This window comes from Mycteria americana, chromosome 5 (genome assembly GCF_035582795.1).
Source record: "Mycteria americana isolate JAX WOST 10 ecotype Jacksonville Zoo and Gardens chromosome 5, USCA_MyAme_1.0, whole genome shotgun sequence".
Lineage (NCBI taxonomy): Eukaryota > Metazoa > Chordata > Aves > Ciconiiformes > Ciconiidae > Mycteria > Mycteria americana.
The window spans coordinates 35,364,543-35,386,908 of record NC_134369.1 but is presented as its reverse complement, the minus strand read 5'-3'; the positions used below and the strand labels follow the sequence as shown (position 1 = coordinate 35,386,908).

Below are 22,366 nucleotides of genomic sequence, written 5' to 3'. Positions count from 1 at the left end.
TGTGAGTATTGCCTCTTGTAAGGTCACTGAGTAAAGAAAGTTAAATACATTGTATGAAGAAATTGCATGTCTTGTGTGTTTCCACAAGAGCACCACAGAACAGTCCCATGAGAAGGTTATTATCACTAAGACGTGCTCAGCAGTGACCTCCCATGCATATTGTGTTGCAAAATGTTGGGCCTCTGCCCTGCTGTGCCCGCCATCAAACTCATGCTTGTAATTTAAAAATGAAGCACTGGACATAAATGCAAGTCAGTCCGGTTAACAAGACACCTCTATCACTCAGTCAGCAGGTAGACAGAGGCTTGGCATTGCTCTCCGCCTCCATTGCTCAGGGTCTACAGCTTGCCGCCATTACACTGCCATGGTACTGCGCTCTCTTTAGCTCCCAACAGGACAGATGTGCCTGCAGAGACTAGGCCCTGCTGGTAGATGCATCTCCATTTTTTCCCTGCTCCTGCTCGACAGCTGCACCCACTTGCATGTTGTATGACTCAACACTCACCTTCTACCCAAGCTTCCCATTATCGAGTGCCTGGTTATGCTTGGACATCCTTGGACTCACATGCAGCCTAGAAGGTCTTGTTGTCTCAAGAGATGTCAAACTTGATCTTGGGATGGTAGGGCTTGTTGTCTCGAGAGATATCAAACTTGATCTGGGGATGGCAGGGCTTGTTTCAAGAGATACCAAACTTGATCTGGGGTTGGTTTTCCAGGTGCAAGGTATGTATTACCAAAGCCCCCAAGCACATCACCTCCACAAGGTCTCTAGGCTTTGCTGGGCAACGCAGGGCAATGGGCCGTGGGGCTACATTTGCACTTGGGAAAGCAGGTGAAGATCTTCAGGGACCGCTAGTCTCTGCGGCTGTGGGTCAGCCATGCTTTGAGCCCCGGCCTGGAGGTGACAAGAAGACCTACACTCCCTGCGACACAAACTTGTTGCTACAGCAGCCTTGGCCCACGAGTGCCGAACCAAAGGAAAACGGGTGTGGCCCATGAGGTAATTTCCTATGCCAAATTTACTTGCTCATTGGCCCGACCCGACTGCACGGCTCAGCTGTCACTGCCGCCGCCAGGGCCAGCCGCCGCCGCGGGGCTGGGGCCGGGGATGCCCAGCTGGGCTTTGGGGCGAGCGGCGCAGGCCGGCAGTCCCCCGGCGAGTGCCGGCCGCGCTGGCTCGTCGCCTGCCGCAGCCCCACCGGGACTGCCCGGCACCCGCGCATGCCGGCAGCCGCTGAGGGCGCGGCGGCCGCTCCAGGTGCCGCCGGCATGGGGAAGGTGCCCGCTCCTCGCCCCTCGCCGGGCCGCCGGCGGCACCGCGCCGCCCGGAGCCAACCTTCGCCGCCCGCCTCACGCCCGGGAGCGGCGGCGGGGCGGGGTGGGGCGGAGGGCCCTGCCGCCCCGCCATTGGCTGCAGCCCGCGGCGGCCGCGCTGCGATAGGTGTGCGCCGCAGTCAGTGCCGCCCGGCCCCGCCCCGCCGCGGCTTTATAACGGGCATCCCCATGGCCGAGGCGGGTAACCTGCCGCGGCGGGAGGGGGCAGAGCCGGCCGAGCCGGCCCGGGGCACCGCGCGCGCCGCCCGCCAACGGACACGCCGCCGCCGGGCTGAGGGGCGGCCGCCCGGGAGAGCCGCCTCCGGTGGCCGCAGAGCCCCGCCGTACCGCCGCTGCCCCGCCGCCGCCCCCCCGAGGGACGATGGTGCCGCGGGCCTGGCGCAGCGTGGGGGCTCGCCCGTTCCTGCTGGCGCTGCTGCTGGTGCATCTGCCTCAGGGTCGCGGCCACCGAGCCACGGGGCCCCGGGTAAGTGAGCCGCCGCCCCGGCGGCGGGACTGGCCCTCTCCCGCCCGCCCCGCCGCGGCAGGTTGCCCTGCCCCCGGCCCGCCGCCCCCGCGCCCTGTCAGCGCCGCAGGTGAAGCCCCGGCGCTCGCCGCCGGGGAGCCCCGGCCGCCCCCGCCCCGCGGCGGGCACGCAGCGCCTCCGGCCCGGCTCCCCGCGGGCGCAGACCCTCGCAAGGGCCTCCCCGCTCATTAAAAGCCGGGTACCGGCTGAATGCGTGAAGTATATACATCGGTATTAACTTGTTGGTATTTATTGCAGGGAAAAAAGGGAGGGGGGAGCTTGGCAGGCTGTATTTTTATATTGCTCGTCTTGCATTTAATGTAGCCCCGGTTCCCAGCACATAGCTTTAGGACTTTTCTTTTTTTATGTTCCCAAGTAGGGATTAAATGAATCCCTGCAATAAAGCTAGATGCCTTCAGCCCAGACTTCTCCCTGTAGGAGTCTAGCTCTGTTTTTTTAATCTGACAATGTTTGACTCTTACTGGGGCTGTTAATTTCACTTACCGAACTATTACATTGCTCTGGGGGAGAACCCAACATCTTTTCTAAATATGGTCCTCCCAGTGAGCTAATGTTACCACTGCAGCACCACTACGGAGTAGCATGAGAGCTTTCAATTATAAAGCTGCAAAACAGTAGCTGTTCTTCAGCCAATGCTGCAATAAAAGCACAGCTCTGGGTAAGTGGAAAAACTTGATCTCTCTGCAGGCGTGTTGGATGCATTGACCGTGTGCATTCTTGACCCATCAGTCTGAAATGCTATGAAATGTAGTACCTAATTAACTTACTTCATGGTTAGGCAAGACCAGGAGTCTTTGGAATCCCTGCTCAGCCGAAGTATAACAATAAGGGTGTTTAGTGCAATGTTCTAGTTTTTTAATAGAAGTGCTGTTTGACCATAATGGCTGTTAAATGCTTTTCAGAGCTATGGGAAGTGTCCTGGCTGCACTGGTGTCCTTTTATTCAGCTGTGCCGTGTAGCCTCTTTTACAGCCAGATGTGTAACAGCAACTGTTAGAACGTGGCAGATCAGAACTAGTGTGTGCCATAAATTCTTGGAGACCTGTTTTAAAGGATGGGGAAACACAGCGGTGCTTATGCATATATATGTATTACCTGATATCAAGCATAAACCTCAAAATTGGAGTGGTGCTAAATAGAGAGGAGCTTTGAGGTGGTAAGTAAGAGTCTGGCTGGATGATTAGGGCCCTTCATCAGCACTGGTATCTAAATGCTTTAACGAAGAGTAATTGAAACAAAGAACAAAATAAAAAATCCTGATGGCAGTGCATAATTGCACAATGAGCCTATCAAACTGTTTCCATATATGCCATTTTTATATACTGTACTTTACAAGGCAGTTTAATTGCTCCCTGTGCTGTGTCGTCTTTGGAATGGGAGCTACTTCAGGAAAGCGAAAAACCAAATACAAAGGATTACTGATTTACTTTTTGCTTGAAGTGAACTGACTTCGCTGTTTCTTTGACTTTGCTATTTCTCCCTTCGTGACTGGGTGGACAATATCAGCTGTGAGCACCAATGTCTACAGTTCTGTAGAAAGATGTGCCTTAAAACTTCTTAAAGTTTTAACTTATGAGCTCTTAAATGGAAGGCTGTGAACTTCTAGGATGTTTAACTCATGCAGCCTGTCTTCTCATCCTTCCAAGTGTCATGCTTACGTTCATGTGAAGGTGGGAAGTTTGGTTTACTCATTTGCAACCATGTTGATCGATATGATAAGCCCCTGAGCGTCATCTCTTCTAGTGATTAGACTTTGCCGGTAAAGTTGCCATTAGTATAAAGGTGCCATACTTTATATTCCAATGTACACAAGAAAATTCTTTACTATTCATTTTTTAAGGATGATTACCAAGTCACACCAATGTTTCTCATGCTGACTTGTGATCAAAAGTGTATTCCTGTCAGGAATCCTCCCTGGATGGAGGAGTCAGTGTTGCAGTTCTGGGGTCTGATCCTGTAGGTGTTCAATTGCTAGGTGTGATATTTACCCTTTCACGCTTTTCTTTTCTGTATGGTAAGCACTAGAACTACAATATTTGCAAGCTGAAATGCTTTTAAAGGTGAACAGCAGTTTTTAATCCTACTCAAGAGTTTAAATGAGCAGCAATAATGCTTGAAGCAAGTTCTTGATCTTTCTCCTTGCATTTCCCTCTTACTACTGTAGTGTTGCTGCTAAGCTAGGCAGCCAGCACTGTCACTGAATACATGGGCAGAGGAGTATGGCTTGCTACTGTTTGCAGAAAATGATGAAAAACTAAGGGTATTGAAGAGAAATAGATATATCTACATCTCTTGTACCAAAAAGGGATCAAACTTTCAGATGAAGTGCGTTAGTTCAAGATGATTACTTGAATACCAAGGTAAATTACAAGTGCAGCTAGTATCTACTGCCCTGCTGAGGTACTTCTGCTAACAAAAGGTGTTGTACAAAGCTTGCTGTTTCCTGTTGTAGGGGTAAAACTGTGAGCAGTGACATGAATCCCTTAGACTTGGGAAGTGTCAAGGACCTGTAGGAAACATCTGGCTTTTGTACGTATGCTCTGGCCCACTGACAGTTAATAACTGTCCCAAGTGAAGCCCTGTAGTAAGTCTAATATCTTGGGTGTCCTAGAAATAACTTGGAAGCCCAAGGCTGTTGTGTGACTTGTTTCTTCACTTGACAGACTCTAGAAAAGCTTCTGCTGTGTTATGCAATCACTTGGTCACTTCTGCTCTTGTAGGTCTAAAGAGTACTGTGGAAGTGATCAACTGGCTATACTTGGAAAATGTCTGTCTGAAGGATGTTGCCTTCTGGAAAAAGATAATCAGGCTTTACTTTCTATTCATATTCTCTTCCTGTGTGCCTCTTTCTGCTGGCATGAGATCTGGAGTTGTGTGACAAGCCAGGTCTTGCTGTTTCCCCTCCTTGACCCCAAAGTGATAGATGGGGAGCTTGACTGGGCTGGCTTTTGCATCTCCTACTGTGTGGTGCATTTGAGCAGTAACCTTTCATAGCAGATTGAATAGATTGTGCCACTAAGCTCTGTTTTCCCCCATCTGGACAATAAATTGTGACCTTTGTCTTTCTAGTGCAGAAAGATAGATCTATGTAGGCCCCCTGCTTTTTGAATGTAATGCCTGACCATTATGAACTTGCTCCATGTATGGCAGAGAACTGTTGGTGGCAATAATGACAAATACTAGCACAGGAAAATGGTGGGTGCTTGCAGAAGGAGCAGAACATGACTGCAGCATGTTCCTAGGACACAAGCTGTCCTAGTAACAGGCTTGGATTTCTGGAATATTTGGTATCTGTACTCCCCAGTGACTGCAGAGGATTAAGAAATGGGAGGGGAGTGCAGGGCAGTCACTAGAACTTTCTTCCTAGTTTCATGCATGGAAACTTGTCATATCCCTCTTTGCTGTGTATCCCTGCATGCTGGTTGGAGATGGGGGGACCTTATAGTTCAGTGCTGTTGTAAAGGGAAGGTAGTAGATAGTAAAACTATGAAGATACTCACAATGCATAAACTGGAGTGCTACAGAGCAATGGGAGTTCCCTGCTGCAGCTGGCTACTAGTTAGAACTCCAAATAAGAACCTTGATAAAAAGTGCTGAAAAGGCTCCTGCAGCTTTGCTGTTCCCTCTGGAGGAGCAAGCAGCATTGCAGCTTGTGCTAAGGAACCTGTGTTCTGCTGTGTGTTCTCACTGCACTCCCAGCCCCACTGGGAGGGTTCCACAAAGCAGGTGTCTTTACACATGCTGTACTAAAATTAGGGAGACTGTTCTTAATGGTGGGAAGAAATTAGAAAAGGACATATGACAAAAATATAAAGCAAAGGGCTCCATGTGAAGGAGATCTAGAACAGAAGAGTGAAACTTAGGATAGGTTTTCAATGACTGAATTTTGTTTCTTGGTTTGAGCTTAATTAGCACTCTGCGTTGCAAAGGTCTATTCTGATAAGTAACAACTGAAGCACTTCAAAGTTTTAGATTTCCTTACTGTTGGAGAGACTCATTTTACTGAAGGAATAAGTACCCAATGGCAAGTCTTTAGAAAAGCATCCCCTGACAGGACAGATTTGTTACTCTGTGGCAAATAGCTTTTGGTTACAGATACTGTTTTGGTTGGGTGAGAGATGTTCTTGCCGAAGTGGAAGCTCTAATCATATATAGAACTATACTAATTATTTCTCCCTCTCCTTGTTCCTATTTAGACCTTTAACATTAGACAGCTGACTTCCTTGATGTGTACCAAAGAAACTGATCTGACTTGCTTTTTATACATTATGCAACTGTGGTGAGGAACAGGATTAACTCTTGTGTGGAGAAGTATTAAAACATTATGTTCCAGTACATTAGTATTGGAACAGTGGGTCCTGTTCTAAACAGGAAAACACTGTGGGATCTGACTTGCTCTGTGTAGTCTTAGAGTTGGTGTTTTAACTGCCTGAGCTTCCGAGTTGGCTACAAGAATATTTCACTCATGTTAATGACTGCTGCTAATGAAAGATTTCTGGCCACCAAAAGATTTGATACAGAAAAAGAAACTGCTCATGTATTTCTGGTGGTGGAGCAAGCTCTGTAGCTGGTGGAACACCTACAATGATAACCTCTTGGACTAGTTTTCAAGTTTCTAGCACTAGTCATGTGCTAAGGTAATCTTCACTGCCATCAGTGCAGTGCAGATGCTGTCTTGGCATCTTTCATTTCCAGATGGCCTGAAGCAATTGGTAAGATGACTGTAAACCTCATTTCAGTGGTATAGTAGCTCTGAAATATTAATACTGCTGTTTAAATATCTTAGATGTTCTTATCCTGCCATCTCAAACTAATTGCGACATTACTATGTCAAAAAACCCCAAACAAACAAAAACCCATTTGTCTCCTACTTGGCTGCTGAATCCCCAGTTCTTCTAGGGCTGGCACATCTGGCAGTGCAGTTAAGTGTTACAAAACAAACTTTATGCTTGCATTAAAAGCTACACATGGAGGCAATACAGGTGGAACTGAAGCCAATCCCTGAAGGCTGCTGTGCTGACTGTCACACTTAGCCTCCTGTGTGACACCGTGATGGTTTTCTGTCAGAGCCCCTAGCAGCCCCCACCAGGTTTCTGGTGCTGATGCAACATCCAGGGACTTTGTAGCACAGCAGACCTTGAGCCAAGCTTGGTGTGCAGTGGTGGTAGTTTACTGCTTTGTCGCCAAGTTCTGGCGGAGAAGTGGATGTTATAACTTGTGAACTTATTGAACTATGAAGCCTACTTTGTTGTGTTACAAGCTTAACTACTGTCGTTGCATTGGTAGGACTCTTAGCTTCCTATGCTTGTTTGTGAGAAGCTCTTCCATTTGTGAAGTCCTTGCCCTAACACTGAAGGCTGCCATTGCTGTGGGTGAATCACTTCCTCACTGGAGCTTTCTGGGTAAGGTGTGAGGTCAGTGTGAGGTGTTTGCTTATACAGAGAAACTACCAGAATGTGATGAATGTGGTATGTAACTGTCTTCCTCTTCTGACTGGCTCACATGAGCAGTTAAGGCTTGTGTTCAGCAGCTTACATGTGAGCCCTGTGAAGCTTTCTGTGTGTAGTGGATTTACTGCCTGTAGGTATGAGGAGGGAGTATTCTGGTACCAAAACCCTTCTGGTGATGACTGAGAATGCGACTCTGCCCTCTTTTTTCGGGAGGCATTGTAACTATAGCAGAGAAACTGCAGGAAAGCGTAGCTAGTCACACCAGAGTGTAAAGCTTGCACTCAGGGCAGTGAAAACAACCACCTACTGTACAAAGAAGCTCTTTGTATGTGACCTCATGTAGGCTATCAGCAGCTCTTCAGCCTGAGAGCAGTCAGCTCCCTCAGGATGAGGCTTTACCTTGAAATCAGGCTCATGGCTTCTGTCCTGGATGGTTTTTCTCCTTATCATAGTAACCTCCTGATGCAAGTTAGACTCCTGTGGGATGCTGCAGTAACACTGTAGATAGCAATATTCAAGAGCATTAGAGAAGAATCATCTGCTTGTTTGGTGAGGAAAACATTGCCTTGTATAGCAGGCCTGCCCACTCACAAAGGCTATTCCTTACAAAATTGAGGAGACAAATATGATTGTTATGCTCCCCTACAACAATTGCTCTGAGGGAAGCCTGTGCTTCCATCTGAGTAAAAGGCCTACATGCTGGAAACACAGTCCCTACAGTGTGGGGAGGGGTGATGGAGCAAACAGGCTTTGACTTTTGAAAGGATTCATTCTAGTCTGTGTGAGCCTTCCAAGGTAGCCTTAAGACTGACCTGGGCCTGACTGGATGATGCTAAGGTGCCACAGCAGCCTGGAGTAACAGAACTGGTAGAAGGCTGTCCTGCCAGATGTTTCTCATGCTGGCTTCTCTGGGGCAGTTGTGCTTCTGTCCTCAGAGCAGTGGCCTGGAAGCCCCCATAAGCCTCCAACTGCCTGCACTGTCAAACTCTTCCCTGGGAGTCTCCCAGCTGTAGCCTGTTTGGGAGGACATGCCTGCATGTTGAGTTTGTGCATTTTTGCTTCCCACTGGCTTGTGGCTGAGGCAGCTGCTTTTGAGGGCCCACTGACAGGTGTTCTCATTTGGAGTGGCATGTAGCTATGCAGTGGGAAAGTGAGTGGTAGGTGTGAAATGAGAGCAAACTTAGACCTTGAGGGGAAGCACCTGTACCTAGAGATAGGAAAATAACACTAGTTACTATAGGAACAGAGGCTGCCTCATTAAAGCTTGGCTCAGGGTTTTGTCAAGTAGAGCCTGGCAGCAAAGCCTAGACAAGCCACCCCACCGGTGCTGCTGGCAGATGCTTCCATGCAGGTGGAGGAAGCCATACAGAAACTGGTGTGTGTAGGCAGATAACTTGCTCTGCCGCGGGCGCCCAGACTCCTCTCCTGGGCTGGAGCTGAAGTTTGTAAGGAGCAACTACTGCCTCTGGATGAAGAATATGAACGAATGTGAGCAGGACAGTAGTACATGGATAAGTGCTACAGAGTACCACACTGCTCAGTACTTGAGTAGAGACCCCAGACCATGTACCATGGTTCTGTAAACTGGGTTGCTTTGCCCCAAGCACTTTGACTTGGAGTGGCTAAGGGGAAAGAAGCAGACTGCCTGCACGCAACATTCTTTCTGTGCAAAGCATAGGCTGAATCTATTGAGATTGGCTCCGTAGGCTACGTGGCAGCCCTTGTCAGTCTAAAGTTAAATTTGATCCACTGCTGGAAGACCATTGGCCTAACATAATTTTTCCCTATTCTGAGTCCTATGGCAAAGTGGAAAAAATGTAATTTCACCCTTTTCAGAGTGGAAGAAGCCTGCTGTTCTGTGCCACTGAGACATTTGATTAAAGCTGGGGTTGAGGGGGTGGTAAAGGTGAGGGCTTTCTCATGGGTGAGCTTCTCATAAAGAATCACAGGAAGTGGAAGGGAAGCTGTGTAGGAATAAGGAAGACGGGTAAGTAGGACAGATGAAATAACTTGCTTTTCTGAGTTTTTTCTTGGCCACTGGTCCAGTTAATGATAGTTGGAATCGTATCCAGAGGGAAGTGCTCATCCTCAAATAGGGAGGAGAGGTTCCAAACATTTAGTGGGCAGATTCAGTTTCAGAGTTTCTTTTGGCTACCAGTCCTCTGTTACCATTAGCTGGGTCACAGACTAGAAGGAATGTGGAAAATGTTGTCCATCGCTGTTCTCTTCCCTGTTCCATGACTGAGATCAATCACTTAAATTGCATGGGGAAGCCATACTCTGCCTTCTGGTGGGAAAAGTCCACTAGCTTAGCTGCTATACTTAGGCTTGTTGTGATGGAATAGTGCTTGTTCTATACTCTTGTGGAGTTCCAGAATACTGGGTTAAGAACTTTTTCTTTGGTTTTACAGAGAACCTGAAATATGAGATCATCTGATTCTTCAGTTGTAATTCTAATACTTTAGGGTTTGACACTCCAGCAAATTAAAACAATCCAATACAGTCTTAATGTAAGGGTAACTATCTTATGTTCCATGGCCACCATGAAACTGAGTGGACCCATGGCTGCTCCTTGGACTACAGAAGCAGCAGCATGGCTACCTCTGTATAGAGGGAGAGTGAACCAGGAATCAAATAGATAAGGAAGCTTCCTCAGGTGAAAACACCTGGTAAAGGTAGTGGTATCCTTTAATGTACAACAGGGACACATGCCTAGGAAAGATGTCCAGATGTACACTATCTCTAGATCTTGCTTCTGTGTGTACCAGATACACACTAGTCAGAAGCAGGTAGGATGATAATCTTTTGTTGCAGCATAGACTCCCTTGAGTAGCATGAAGATTAAAGAGCCTACTCTAGCTGGTACATCAAACCATTTCCCTTCCCATTTCTTTGAAGCGGATTTACATGCAGTCTACACTTAGCCTTAAACAAATACTTGGTGAAATGAGGTGCAAGTTAAGAACTAAAAAGCCAGAAGCTCTTGGGTGTAATTTCCAAGTGGAGGATATTAAATGAGTTGGAGTTTGTGGATACTGGCCAGATAAAGGGGTTTCTGTCTGAGCCAAGTAGCTACTTCTGATTTGGGTCTAGTTACCATACAGAATGGTGGTAACTCTTGTTGGCTTCTGCCTGGAGTTTTGCATTTGGCTTATTCCTCTGCTCTTAAAAGTGAGCAGGCAAGTGTTGCAAAAGTAGATAAGCTGTGTGCAAAAGTAGCTTTTAAAAATGTGTATGTGTCTGGAACACTAGAGGATAATCTGCTCCAAACTTGTAAGGGAAAGCTGAGTTTTAATGTGTACATTTCTCAGTCTTAGTGGAAGCAAAATAATTCTAAGGTAGAAGTCCATAAGACTGATACGTATAAAGTGAACAGTGCTGTTCATGCAATGAACACTGCTTTTTTTCTATGCAGTTCTAGAGATTAACTTCACTTGTTTCCCTTTCTGCGTCTTAATCTAAAAATATGTAAATCTAGAAGAATTTGCTCCACCCTTTTAACTTAAAAACAATACCAATATCTACCTGAAGGCTCTGGAGTTCTGTTAGGTAAGGGATCTGGTGTAAGGCAGTAATGCAGCACTGCTGCCATATCTTCCTGCTGTTGTAAACTGTAGCCAATTGGATTCTCAGTGCTGCTGGTGGTGGTATTTGCCCTCAATTACAGAATCACAGAATCGTATAGTTGGAAAAGACCTTTAAGATCGAGTCCAACCGTAAACCTAACACGACCAAGACCACCACTACACCATGTCCCTAAGCACCTCATCCAAACGTCTTTTAAATACTTCCAGGGATGGCGACTCAACCACTTCCCTGGGCAGCCTGTTCCAGTGCTTGATAACTCTTTCAGTGAAGTAAAATTTCCTAATATCCAGTCTAAACCTCCCCTGGTGCAACTTGAGGCCCTTTCCTCTCGTCCTACCGCTTGTTACCTGGGAGAAGAGGCCGACCCCCACCTCTCTACAACCTCCTTTCAGGTAGTTGTAGAGAGCAATAAGGCCTCCCCTGAGCCTCCACTTCTCCAGGCTAAACAGTCCCAGTTCCCTCAGCCACTCCTCATAGGACTTCTGCTCTAGACCCTTCACCAGCTTTGTTGCCCTTCTCTGGACACGCTCCAGCACCTCAATGTCTCTCTTGTAGTGAGGGGCCCAAAACTGAACACAGTATTTGAGGTACGGCCTCACCAGTGTTGAGTACAGGGGCACGATCACTTCCCTAGTCCTGCTGGCCATGCTATTTTTGATACAAGCCAGGATGCCATTGGTTTTCTTGGCCACCTGGGCACACTGCTGGCTCATATTCAGGTGGCTGTCAACCAGCACGCCCAGGTCCTTCTCTGCCTGGCAGCTTTCCAGCCACTCTTCCCCAAGCCCGTAGCGTTGCATGGGGTTGCTGTGGCCTCAGTGCAGGACCTTGCACTTGGCCTTGTTAAACCTCATACAATTGACCTTGGCCCATCAATCCAGCCTGTCCAGGTCCCTCTGCGGAGCCTTCCTACCCTCAGGCAGATCAACACTCCCACACAACTTGGTGTCATCTGCAAACTTACTGAGGGTGCACTCGATCCCTTCATCCAGATCATTGATAAAGATATTAAACAGAACTGGCCCCAACACAGAGCCCTGGGGAACACCGCTTGTGTCCGGCTGCCAACTGGAGTAAACTCCATTCACCACCACTCTTTGGTGTGATGCAATTAGATGCAATGCATCTGAAATATTCCCGAAAATTACGCTAGATGCAGAAATCTATCCTGCTGGAGCTTTAACTTAGCTTCTGAAAGCGGTTGCCATGGGATAGGATATCTTAAGTGCACTGCACATGTGTACAAGCCCACGAGTTTATTTCTTGACTGTAAAAGAATGGTACTTCTGGCTGTTGTACCTGAAGGATGCTGTCCTGCAGCTTTATAGGTAAAATCTGAAGTGATGGCAAAGTGGCTACTGCTTATATCAATAGGTAATACCTAATGGTGGAAGAAGGTATTTCAGTGGTGGCCGGTGGCCATGCTACCTAATGAGTGGCTCATACTTTCCATAAGGGGTAAACATTGAAGGAATTTCCTATGAATTTTTCAGGCTTGCTACCAGCATTCCTCTGACTTTGTCAGTGTCTGTTGGCTATCTTTCCTTCTTTACTGTTACACAGGCACAGCCACCATTTTTAGGAGCAGGAATTGTACCCTTAGGTGCAGGATTGAAAGTCAAAGCTGTCCTCTATAGGCTTTAGCTTGTTAGGTGCTCTGTAGAGCCAGTGATGTTCTGCTGCATTGAGTCAGGATGTTCTCTCAGTGGCAGTAACTGGTCTTGCACTCACTTTACTCTTCCTAGTTTAAGCTTGAACTGTAGAAGGAGTAGTAGCTGCAATTTCTACAGACTTTATGAAATGGACATAAACATACTTTGCTGGTGATAGCATGTTAATGATGGTTAAACCCATTGTCTGGAAGTATGGGGAATTGTCAGCCCAAATTTTTTTTTAGATGCTCCTCTTCAGGAACTTCCAGGGAGCTGAGCATTCTCTTCACAGTGAACTCTGAAAGTACTTTATGCTCCAACTTGGTGGTGGTTGTTTTTTAAGTTAAGGACTCTTACATTGAGGCAGGCCAGTTGGCTCCAAAGTAGTCTGGATGCTACTGGCTGTAGCTGCTGAAGACTTAAGTTTTCCAAGGCTGCCAGGTTTTTTCCTCTCCTCAGTTCCTCTGAAGTAACAAGTGTGTTGGCAGAAAAAATTGTATTCTGCTGGACTTGAGCTGTCACCTAAGCTACTACTCTTCTTAAAACTTGCAGAGTTAAAAACTATCTGCAGGAACTCTCCTGAACTTCACAGCTCGCCTATCAGTTACACACACCCTGAAAATCAGGATTACATTTAAGGTGGCTGATGGAGCTTTAAATAACTACTCAAGTTAAACTTTTGTCATGTTGCCACTAGTATAGGTGCCTCTTAAGGGTGAACAGGATGGGGAGTAGGAAGCACTCAGTGTGAAACTAGGGCTGCTGATGCTTTTCTTGTCTTTGTCCTCAGTTGTCAATGAGACTATCTAAATTTCAGGATTTTTATTGTGAATGGTAGATACCTAAAGGAGTTCCAAGCTGGATTGGGAACAGAAAGAACTTGAGCTCTTCTTTACCACAAAAGAAAAACTGCTTCTTTACCTGAAGCACTTTGGCAGTAGTATTGGAACTGAAGCTAGCTGTTGCTCATCAACATACTGCAGTATATGGTTTGCAGATTTCTACTCTGGATGTAAAAGCACCCATAGGACAAAGCACCTTAACGCATCTGCTCTGTTTTGTAAAATCTGTCGGTGTATAAACAGCTGTAATGTGTAGCTATGTTAGCTCTTATCCTAGGAGGATGAAGCTATCCTGGTTCATGTGTGTGGCTCTTGCATGAAAGTAATGAGGAAAAAAAGCAGTCCTAACTTCCAAATTGAGTTTTGCCTGTAGAGTTAACTTCAGAAAAACTCAGTATGTTTTCTAGAACACTAGGGTTTTTTGGTGCTGAAATTGAAACTGAGTGGGAAGAAAAAAATCTGCCACACTTGAGTAAATTTGAGCATTCTTAAAACCTGCCCTTCAACATCTCTGGCACTGACCCAGTTGTATGACAAGTACATTTGGAGCACAAAGATTTGAGACTCTGATGTAGCTCGAATAGCTGGTGAGTGTCTGAAGTAAACTAAGTTTTTAAGTTTCCTGTTGGAACTCTAAGAATTTACCTGAAAGTCTTCAAGATTTGCTTCTAGTTCTGCTGGCACAAAGATAAACTAAAACCAAAAAAAGCCTCCACAATTGCTTCACATAACCCACGGACTTCTCCCCCTAACCCTCCCCCCCTCCCCCAGCCCCAGAATAGATGGGAAGAGTTCAGTAGGACAATCCCATGCAATTTGCAAAGAGAAGGATTTGATTTTAGTTGAAACTTTAAAAACCACAAGCAACACTTGTGCTCTTGGGTGAATGACAGTCCCAAATAGAAAGTCTAACTTCAGTTGTCAGCATGTTTTTCCTCTGTAACAAAGACTATTGAGTTCCAAAGGCATATATTCCCCCCCCCCCCCCATGTTAAAATGTAGGTATCTTATCACAGTAACTGTTCTTGTTAAACTTGATACCTTCTCAGGTGTCCCCTGCAACTCTGAGCTCATTATTGCTTTTCTTAGGAAAATGTCCATATCTGACCCTAGATGGGGAGCCTCCACTATAACTGCTTCCAAGGTAACCTGCCCACTGATAGTGTCAACTCTAGAATAGCTATAGATGAAAAGCTTCTGACTAGCTTTTTCCTTATGTCCAGACTCTTGTCAAACTCTGCTCCACGCCCTCCAAGATGTGTACTCTCTGTGTGTGCCCCTTTTCAGGCAGGGCAAGGAGAGTGGGAGAACAGTTCTGAACTTGGTAGTTCTTGCTGAACCCTGCCTGAAGTCTTCCTCCTGGCAAAGGTGAGTCCAACTTCAGGAATTCATGCTTTTCTTTGGAAATCACTGGGGCAAGTAAATCAAAGTAAACTGCACATACCTTTTCCATCTGACATGCTTTCCTTCAGTTTGTTCAGCTTTGATAAACTCTTCTCAGGTGTAGAGATGTAACCAACTTTTCAGTGCAGTGATTAAGTGCAGCATGTTAGAGCAAAAGCTGAAGATGACTTCCACTTCTCTTTTCTTGTCTTCACCGCCCATGAAACCATGGAGAATACAAGCACTTATATTTGGGAAGTGCCAGAAGGCTGATGATAGACATGATGAGGTCACCTTAGATTAAGAGGACAAAATAGTGTGTTATCTTTGGCTTGACTCTGGTTAGTATTTATTAGAAAGCAAACCTAGGGGTTACCACAAACAACCTAAGCCAAGCATGTCAACTGTTCACTGTATGGCAGACTAATGTTCATGCATATCCATGTATTTCCTAAGGCAACCGATTAGGATCAAGTGAGAAGAGATAATCATGTTAAATCTCATGCCAGTGTTCAGATGGGTAGAACCATACTTATCTAAAATTGCTTCAGTGGGACTTGCTAGTGGCTTTAGTTTCACTGGCAGATGCTGATGTAAAAATACAAGACTTTTGGCATCTGTTTTGTTGTGAAGTGATTGACACCAGTGGTAGGCATTGTTTACACAAAGCATCTGAATGAAGTCACTACTGGATTCAACAAGATACTAACTGAAGACAGCATTTATAAATGCTGACACTGATGAAGCTTGCTTAGCTAATGCCCTGTACTAAATTGCAATCAGGATTTGATGGCTCTGAATAGAGGAAACCTCTTAAAATAGTAATGGGACAGGGTTTGAGGAAGAATTTCTTTCCCAAAGAGTAGGGAGTACTTTCTTCCTCATTCCCCATCTCTGTCCTTATTTTTGCTGATAAAACAGTTGCTGGGCTGCAACATCAACTCTTTAACTGAAACTCTTGTCAAGCTGCTGTCTGGCTTATTTATCTTGAGCACTTGGCTTGGAGCTCCAGATCTCTGAAGTGAAGGGAAAGCACCGGGAAGCTTCCCTTTACTTTACAGAGAGACATGCCTCTGTCTTGGGTATTTTCTAGGGAGGAAGCTGATGGTACCCAGTGTCATCTTGTTCTCAGTTGATGATGGTTAGAATGTACAGCTGGCTCTTGGGGATCTTTCTAGATGTATTATAGGGCAACATCTATGTTAAATCTAGTGCTGTATGCAGAGGCTGCTCAGCTTGAACAGTTTTAGTTGAACCTACTGCTTTCAGACAGGGAGCTTGACTCTCTAGGAGGCTTCCCTTTAAGTGTGATTTCCCCTTTGGGAGAAGTCTTTGTGGACATTGAGTAAGATTATAAAGTCATCCCACTTTAAAACTCAAATGGCAGTGATTCAACAAACACTACAAGCTACTAAAGAGGCAATTGTGGAGGGCTGAATGAATAACTGGCAAGTGTCTGTCTTAGTTGAGGCTTGGAATCCCCTCTGATAATTGCAATATAAGCTCTTAGCCTAGAAAAGAAAAACAAAAGGCAGATGTTTCTTTATCAGTCTGAAAGGTCAACAGTTTTCCTGGAAAGACAGGAGAGCTCAGAACCTCTGACTTGGTGTCAGTCAATGTGACAAGATTAAACAAAACTGTAATTAATTTACATTCACTTAATTCCCTGTTCCTTCCCTTGGTTGATTTATTTGCTGGCTTATTTATGCCAGGGGAAGCTTCCTTTCTTAGATTTTGAACTACCCCTGTATTTCTTAGATCTCACTTATGCTACAGTCACCTCTAATGACAAGCAAGATGGCACTAAGTTATCCACAGGACCAAATGGCATGGGCAGTTCATAGCTGAAGTGTGAGGAGGGTGCCTAGAATCTGCAAACTGGAAAGATTTCTGGTTTTTTTGCTGGTTGACCTTGCCCAGCTGCCAGGACCCTCCTCATTTCTTCCCCTGCTCCAGCATGGGACTTTCCCATGGGCTGCAATCTTTCAGAAAAAATCTGCTCCATTGTGGCCTCTCTATGGGCTGCAGTTTCCTTCAGAAAATGTCCAGCTGCTCTGGCATGGCATCCTCGATGTGGGCTGCAAGGCAATACCAGCTCCACTATGGTCTCTTCTATGGGCTGCAGAGGAATCTCTGCTTTTGCATCTAGAGCACCTCCTTCTCTGACCTTGTTCGTACTGTGGCTTTTCATGCTTCTGTCCCCTGCCATGTGACATTTTGTCTTTTAAGTATGTTTTCAGAGGCGTTGCCAACTTGGCTGATGAGGCTCACCTTTGGTCTGCAGTGGGTATGTTGTGGAACCAGCTGTATCCAGCACAGGACAGCCCCTGACTTCTTCTCACAGGGGCCACCTCTGCATTGTGCTGCTACCAAAACCTTGTGATGTAAATCCAACACAGCTGGTCAGACCAGGTTCTACACTGTTAGTCTATAGGCTGAATAAGCAATGCTGCCTTGGCTTGGAAAGCCTCCAGTAGAGTCAGTAATGGGTGTGCCTGTGCTTCTGGAAGTACCACCAACATGGAGTTCACTTGTCAGTCAAACTGGTTTTGCCCTGAAGTCAACTGCTTCAATCCTTTTCAAGGCAGTGTGGATGTCTTACAGAGGTTGTGTATGGTTTTGCTGTGAAAGGTGCCAGTGCACCTAAACAAACTCAGAGAAGATGTAGTCTAACATATTCTACTCTCAGTGTTTTTCGTTTTATTTAAGGTGTAGCCTCACATTGACTGAGTGCTTCCAGATTCTGTTCCCATATGAATGTAGATTTCAGTATTGATTGTGCTACTCTGTTTTTTCCATATGAGTGGCTCTGCTTTTGGAGTACTGTAGTTCTGTACTGATTGTGAACAGCTGCTTTGCAGGTGTATGTGACTTACGGGGAGTGAGTCACTTCCATAGTAAGGGAGGGGGAAGCCTGATTACCTTACTTGAAGTTCTTTGGGATTCTATCTTCTACACACTACTGATGTTTCAGGTCATGGGGTACTGATGCAGGTTCTCTGACAGTGAGTTGGGTGGGTGATGGGTGCTAAAATCCACAGGAATTCAAGCACCTAGATGCTATTCATTTCTGTAAGTTCTGGCTCCTTGAGGAGCCTCTAAAACGCTTAGCTTTGGCTGCAACAGCCTTGCAATGCCAGGGATTGGCTTTTCATCTTCCCCTTTTGGAAGGGGAAGAGAGCACTCGGTGAAACACGGCAAGAAGTGTTATTACTGGTCCTGGTACTGAATAATTGTGGAAGAGGAGTGCCAGATATTGTAACTCCTGACAAACTTCAATCTGGGAAATTTACAGGAGCATCTATATAACACCTGGATCTGGTATTCTGCATCCTTGGATGTGGACAAGTCCCCATGCTTTGATTCCCTGATGAAAGTATGTTTGGCCCTTATCAGCAAAAAGCCCAGCTACAGTTATGTCAGTGCTATCCAGTGAGGCATAGGATCATGATAAAACTTCACACCAGTTTTAATTTGTAAGCAATTTTCTTCTCTTAGAGTTCAAATTGCAGGTGCTGAAACTTGACATGTAATAGTGCTTGATAGTGGAAAGGAATATTAAATACTTGAATGGAAGTAGCTTCAGAGAAAAGCTACTGCCCAAATACTTAGGTTGTCTGCTTAAATATCCTATATGTCAAAGACCAAAACTTCACTTCTCTTATCTCTTAACAGTTGCTTGAGGCTAAAACCTTTCTCTGATAGTTGTCTTTAAATTCTGTCTTTTGCTGGACAGCAAGAAGTTAGTAATTTTGGTCACAAATGGTCTCCAAACAGGATAGAAATAAACCTTTTTAAGTCTCCAGAATCTGCCAACTTCTCTAACACTTTAATCTGAGGGTTTAAGCCTTTACCAAATTGTTTCCCAAAGCTTCATGAAGGCTATGCCACTGCAGTAATTCACAAGCACTTACTGACCTTACACTTCAAATTTGTAATAAAACTGTACTTCCTTTCTTGCACTGCTTGCTGCCTTTTGGTAGGATTTTGTGGGAAGTACAAGCTTTAAGTAAAATAAAGCAATTTATGAAAAAAAAAAGGTCTGTCCTAGCTGTAGAAGCACCACTGCTTGAGTTAAGACTCTTGGCAATTAAGGGCAACAGACAACAAGCTTAGTTGGGTATTCCCGAGCTGTAACAGCATCCTGTTTCCAGTCTGTTTTTTAAACCCATAAACAATCTCTTCTACTGCATCCATACTGTTGGTTTGTGTCTCCAAGCTCATGTCTGAGTGTTTTCTGATCTGCTGCTGTGTGTTGAACTCATTGCTTTGGCCTGCTGTGAGCTACAGCCAGACAACTCACTTCTGTGGCAGGACTGATACTTAAATTTTGTCTGCCAGTGTATGGCTGGAGCTGGATTGGTGGTCAAATCTGGATGAAGGACAGCTACTGAAGGCAGTCTAGACAGCTCTAGCCTCCTGGTTGAAGCACTGACATATCTTGGAAGTTGAGCAACATTTATACTACAGGAGCTCTCATGATACTGCAGTTCCTGATAATGAGCCTGTGCTGGCTGTAGGGATGGACCATGCTGAAAATGGGCTCTTTCTGTTCCTACTGACTTAGCACTTCGAGTTATCAGGCAATTAAGACACTTGGAAGGGCTTCAGCTGTTTTTCATGCAACATACTAGTGAATTGAGTAAGGTTAACTTTTGAAATAGCTTCTAAAAGCACAGTAATTAAACTCCATGGCTGCTTGCAACTTATCTTTTGGAGACTGGGCACTCAACTTACATTGATAGTAGGTGCATCTCTCCTGTTCCAGAAGCCCAGCTTCCTACCTGCTCTCAAAGACTATTTTATTAACTCTTCACCCATAGTTGGACTGCTTGCACATCACTGGATCGGAGATGTTGGTTCAGTAACAGTATCTGGTATTTAGTCTTAAGCAAGAGTCAATAGCATGACTTAAGAACACTAAGTAGGTACACAATGTGCAGTAAATCCTAGAGTTGTACTGAAGAGCTCCAGGCAAAGTCTTATTATGAACTTTAATGCTGTCCCATTATATAACCCCTGTGAAAAAAGGAGTTACAGCTCTGAGCGTCTGCTGCAAGTTAAACTCTATAGATAAAACATTGTTTTCCTTTCCTGTAGAGTACACTTGGGAGCTATGCTAACTTAGTTATGCCTCCTACCCTCTGTTCAGAGTAACAGTCTCTTTTTTTTTTTTTTTTTTGGTACTGTTCATAATGCAAAGTTCTTCATGCTATCTCCTTAGCAAAAGCAGAGCTGGTGTGTGCTCACCATGAGTTGTGATAGCTGAGAATAGGAACAAAAGTTCATGTCTACAAAAAAAATAGACCCCTACTCCACCTGGATTTGTGCTAGTTGCAGTGTTCTGGTATGATGTTCCAGCCAAGCGTAAGAGCAGTCTTGCATGCATGAGGAGTAACTTTACTTCCAAGGAAGTGTAAGACAAACGATTTCTTCTGTTAGTTTTATCCTGCCACTTATCTGGAAGCTTTCCCTGAATACCTGGTGTAGTGGTGGTTGGTAGATCCCAATTGTTTACGTGTCTTTTTCAACTCTGTAAGGATGCCCACCTTTGCCAACAACTGTAGAAGACATGCCTATGATCTGATAAGAGCATTGCCTGGACTTCATGGAGCTGGGTGGACGACCTGGAGATGCTCTGAGCTGGCATACTTTCTCATGTTGTACTCCCACTTACTGAACTGCACAAGGGCAAGATGCAACTCCTGGAATAATGTGGTTGTATCACACTGGTGATGATACTGCTGTGTGATGCCCTGGGCAAGCTGGTTTCAAACTGGATGTGGAGCAGCACTTGAGGGGATGACATGGATCCTCAGAACCTGGAAGAGTTATTTGCAGTGCGCTAGAAACTGAATTTTCAAGAGGTTTTGGTGGATGGGTTTGGCCCTGTGTATACCCTGAAAGGCCTTTGTCTGAGTAGGGGAGGGAAACTCTGAGCCCTCAGGTACGGGTGTAATGAACTAGATTTAGCCTAGCTAGGGCACACTATTAATTTGGGCTTTTAATCTATATTCTCTTTGCTATTAAGTCCCATGGCCAACCTGTGCAAGGTTCTTGACAGCTGCTCTTTATTCTCCATTGTCAAATATTTAAGTACTTGCTTGAAATAGAACAGTGAGATGATTCAGCTGAGTACAGGGCTTCTCTGCTCATCTGTTGCTTGTTAAATCTGAATGCAGGATTGTCAGTCACCTTCTGTTCTCCTTGTTTAGGTTTGCAGCATGTGAAAGTGAAAATCTGTCATGGGTGTATGTAAACACTGTATGTTAAAGCATTCACTCTGCAACTGTGAACAAAGCACTTGATGGGAATGAGGAAAGTAGGTCTGGAATGTGTAGCAATGTTGAACTTAGCCTAGAAGGGAAGAAGAGAGTATTGCTGTCTGCAGATGGGGCAGAGAATGCTCAGAAATCCTTTCTGCCTTCCAAAGTACCAAAAAAATTGAAATGAGATGGCAAAAACTTGACCAATGTACACAGTGGTGTGCCAGGGTGGGAAGATACGGGTTGATGTGATTTGTGGCTTGATGAGGTGAATTTGCTGACATAAGCTAAAGGCTCAAATCTTGCATTAAGGCACTTAGGATAACTATGGGATGTCTTTCACGCGGTTCTAGGCACGAGCATCCAAGTGGTGATGTGATCCCTGTGGACAGAGAACTTTGAGGAGATAAAGCCAGTATCAAAGTATCTGACTTCCCTATAAAGCATAGGGCAAGGCCTGTCTCTCGCACCGAATCCTCTCTTCAGAGTAAATTTCAATGCCCTCTAGTGGCTTTAACTGTACAAGGAATGGCTGGCTTATCTAGAACACCAACCTCGGGTGTTTTGCTCAGCAGGAAGAGGTAGCTGGAGGTGTGTGTTCTGGGGACACAGCTATGCTGTAATTGTATGAGGAGGAACAATGGAAAACATCCAGGAAATACTTCCCAACTTGAATTATTTAAATATTAAGGAATGCCAAGCATTCCAGAAGTGAGATCTGGGGGTACTTTTGCCTTTTTAGGCTGGGAATAAACTTTCTCTGAGGAGCCCAGTGCAGAAGAGTTTCAGCATTCCCTCCTGTAAGAGCCTGGGTTTTAAGAAAAGAATCAGATGCTCTGACACTAAAATGGGAAGCTAGCCAAGACAGACTTTCAGAACCGCACAGTGCAGAACTGCATCAGCAGTGTGAGGTAACAGGTTTAAAATGCACACCACTTTATCTACAGTGCAAGAGCCATGGAAGACTGTACAGGCTTGGGGACTCAGAGCAGTTGGAGGTCTGTATGGGCAAATCAGCTACAGGTGTGAGCTCCTAACAGGTTAATCTCCTAAAGTAACTGCTTAGCTTTGAATGCTGTTGCCTGTGTGCTCTCTAACACTGTTTCTTGTTCTTTTGAGGGGTAAAACCTGGGATGTTCAGTGTTTGTGTGGCTATAGAAGGTAAAAAGGTGTTTGGCATAATTGGCTGTCTGCACTTGCTTACTACCCAGAAGGAAAACTGGAATATGCCTGAAGGAGTTTTCAAGATCAAAACTGCTTGCAAGACTCTTGCCTTTAAATCTGATCTTTAAATTTACTGTGGCTTCTAATAATGATGTAGTAGT

The 22,366-nt window shown here is 45.3% G+C and overlaps 1 protein-coding gene across 6 annotated transcripts in view; it reads left to right on the top strand.

The window, feature by feature from the left end:
- The first annotated feature begins 1,541 nt into the window (after positions 1 to 1,541).
- SMOC1 (SPARC related modular calcium binding 1) overlaps positions 1,542 to 22,366 on the top strand; it is a 135,205-nt gene continuing 114,380 nt past the window's right edge. For all 6 annotated transcript variants that reach the window (XM_075502907.1, XM_075502911.1, XM_075502910.1 and 3 more), the window contains exon 1: positions 1,542 to 1,801. In XM_075502907.1, the coding sequence (XP_075359022.1) occupies positions 1,697 to 1,801 (105 nt within the window). In that variant the 5' untranslated portion in view covers positions 1,542 to 1,696. The remainder of the gene's footprint in view (positions 1,802 to 22,366) is intronic.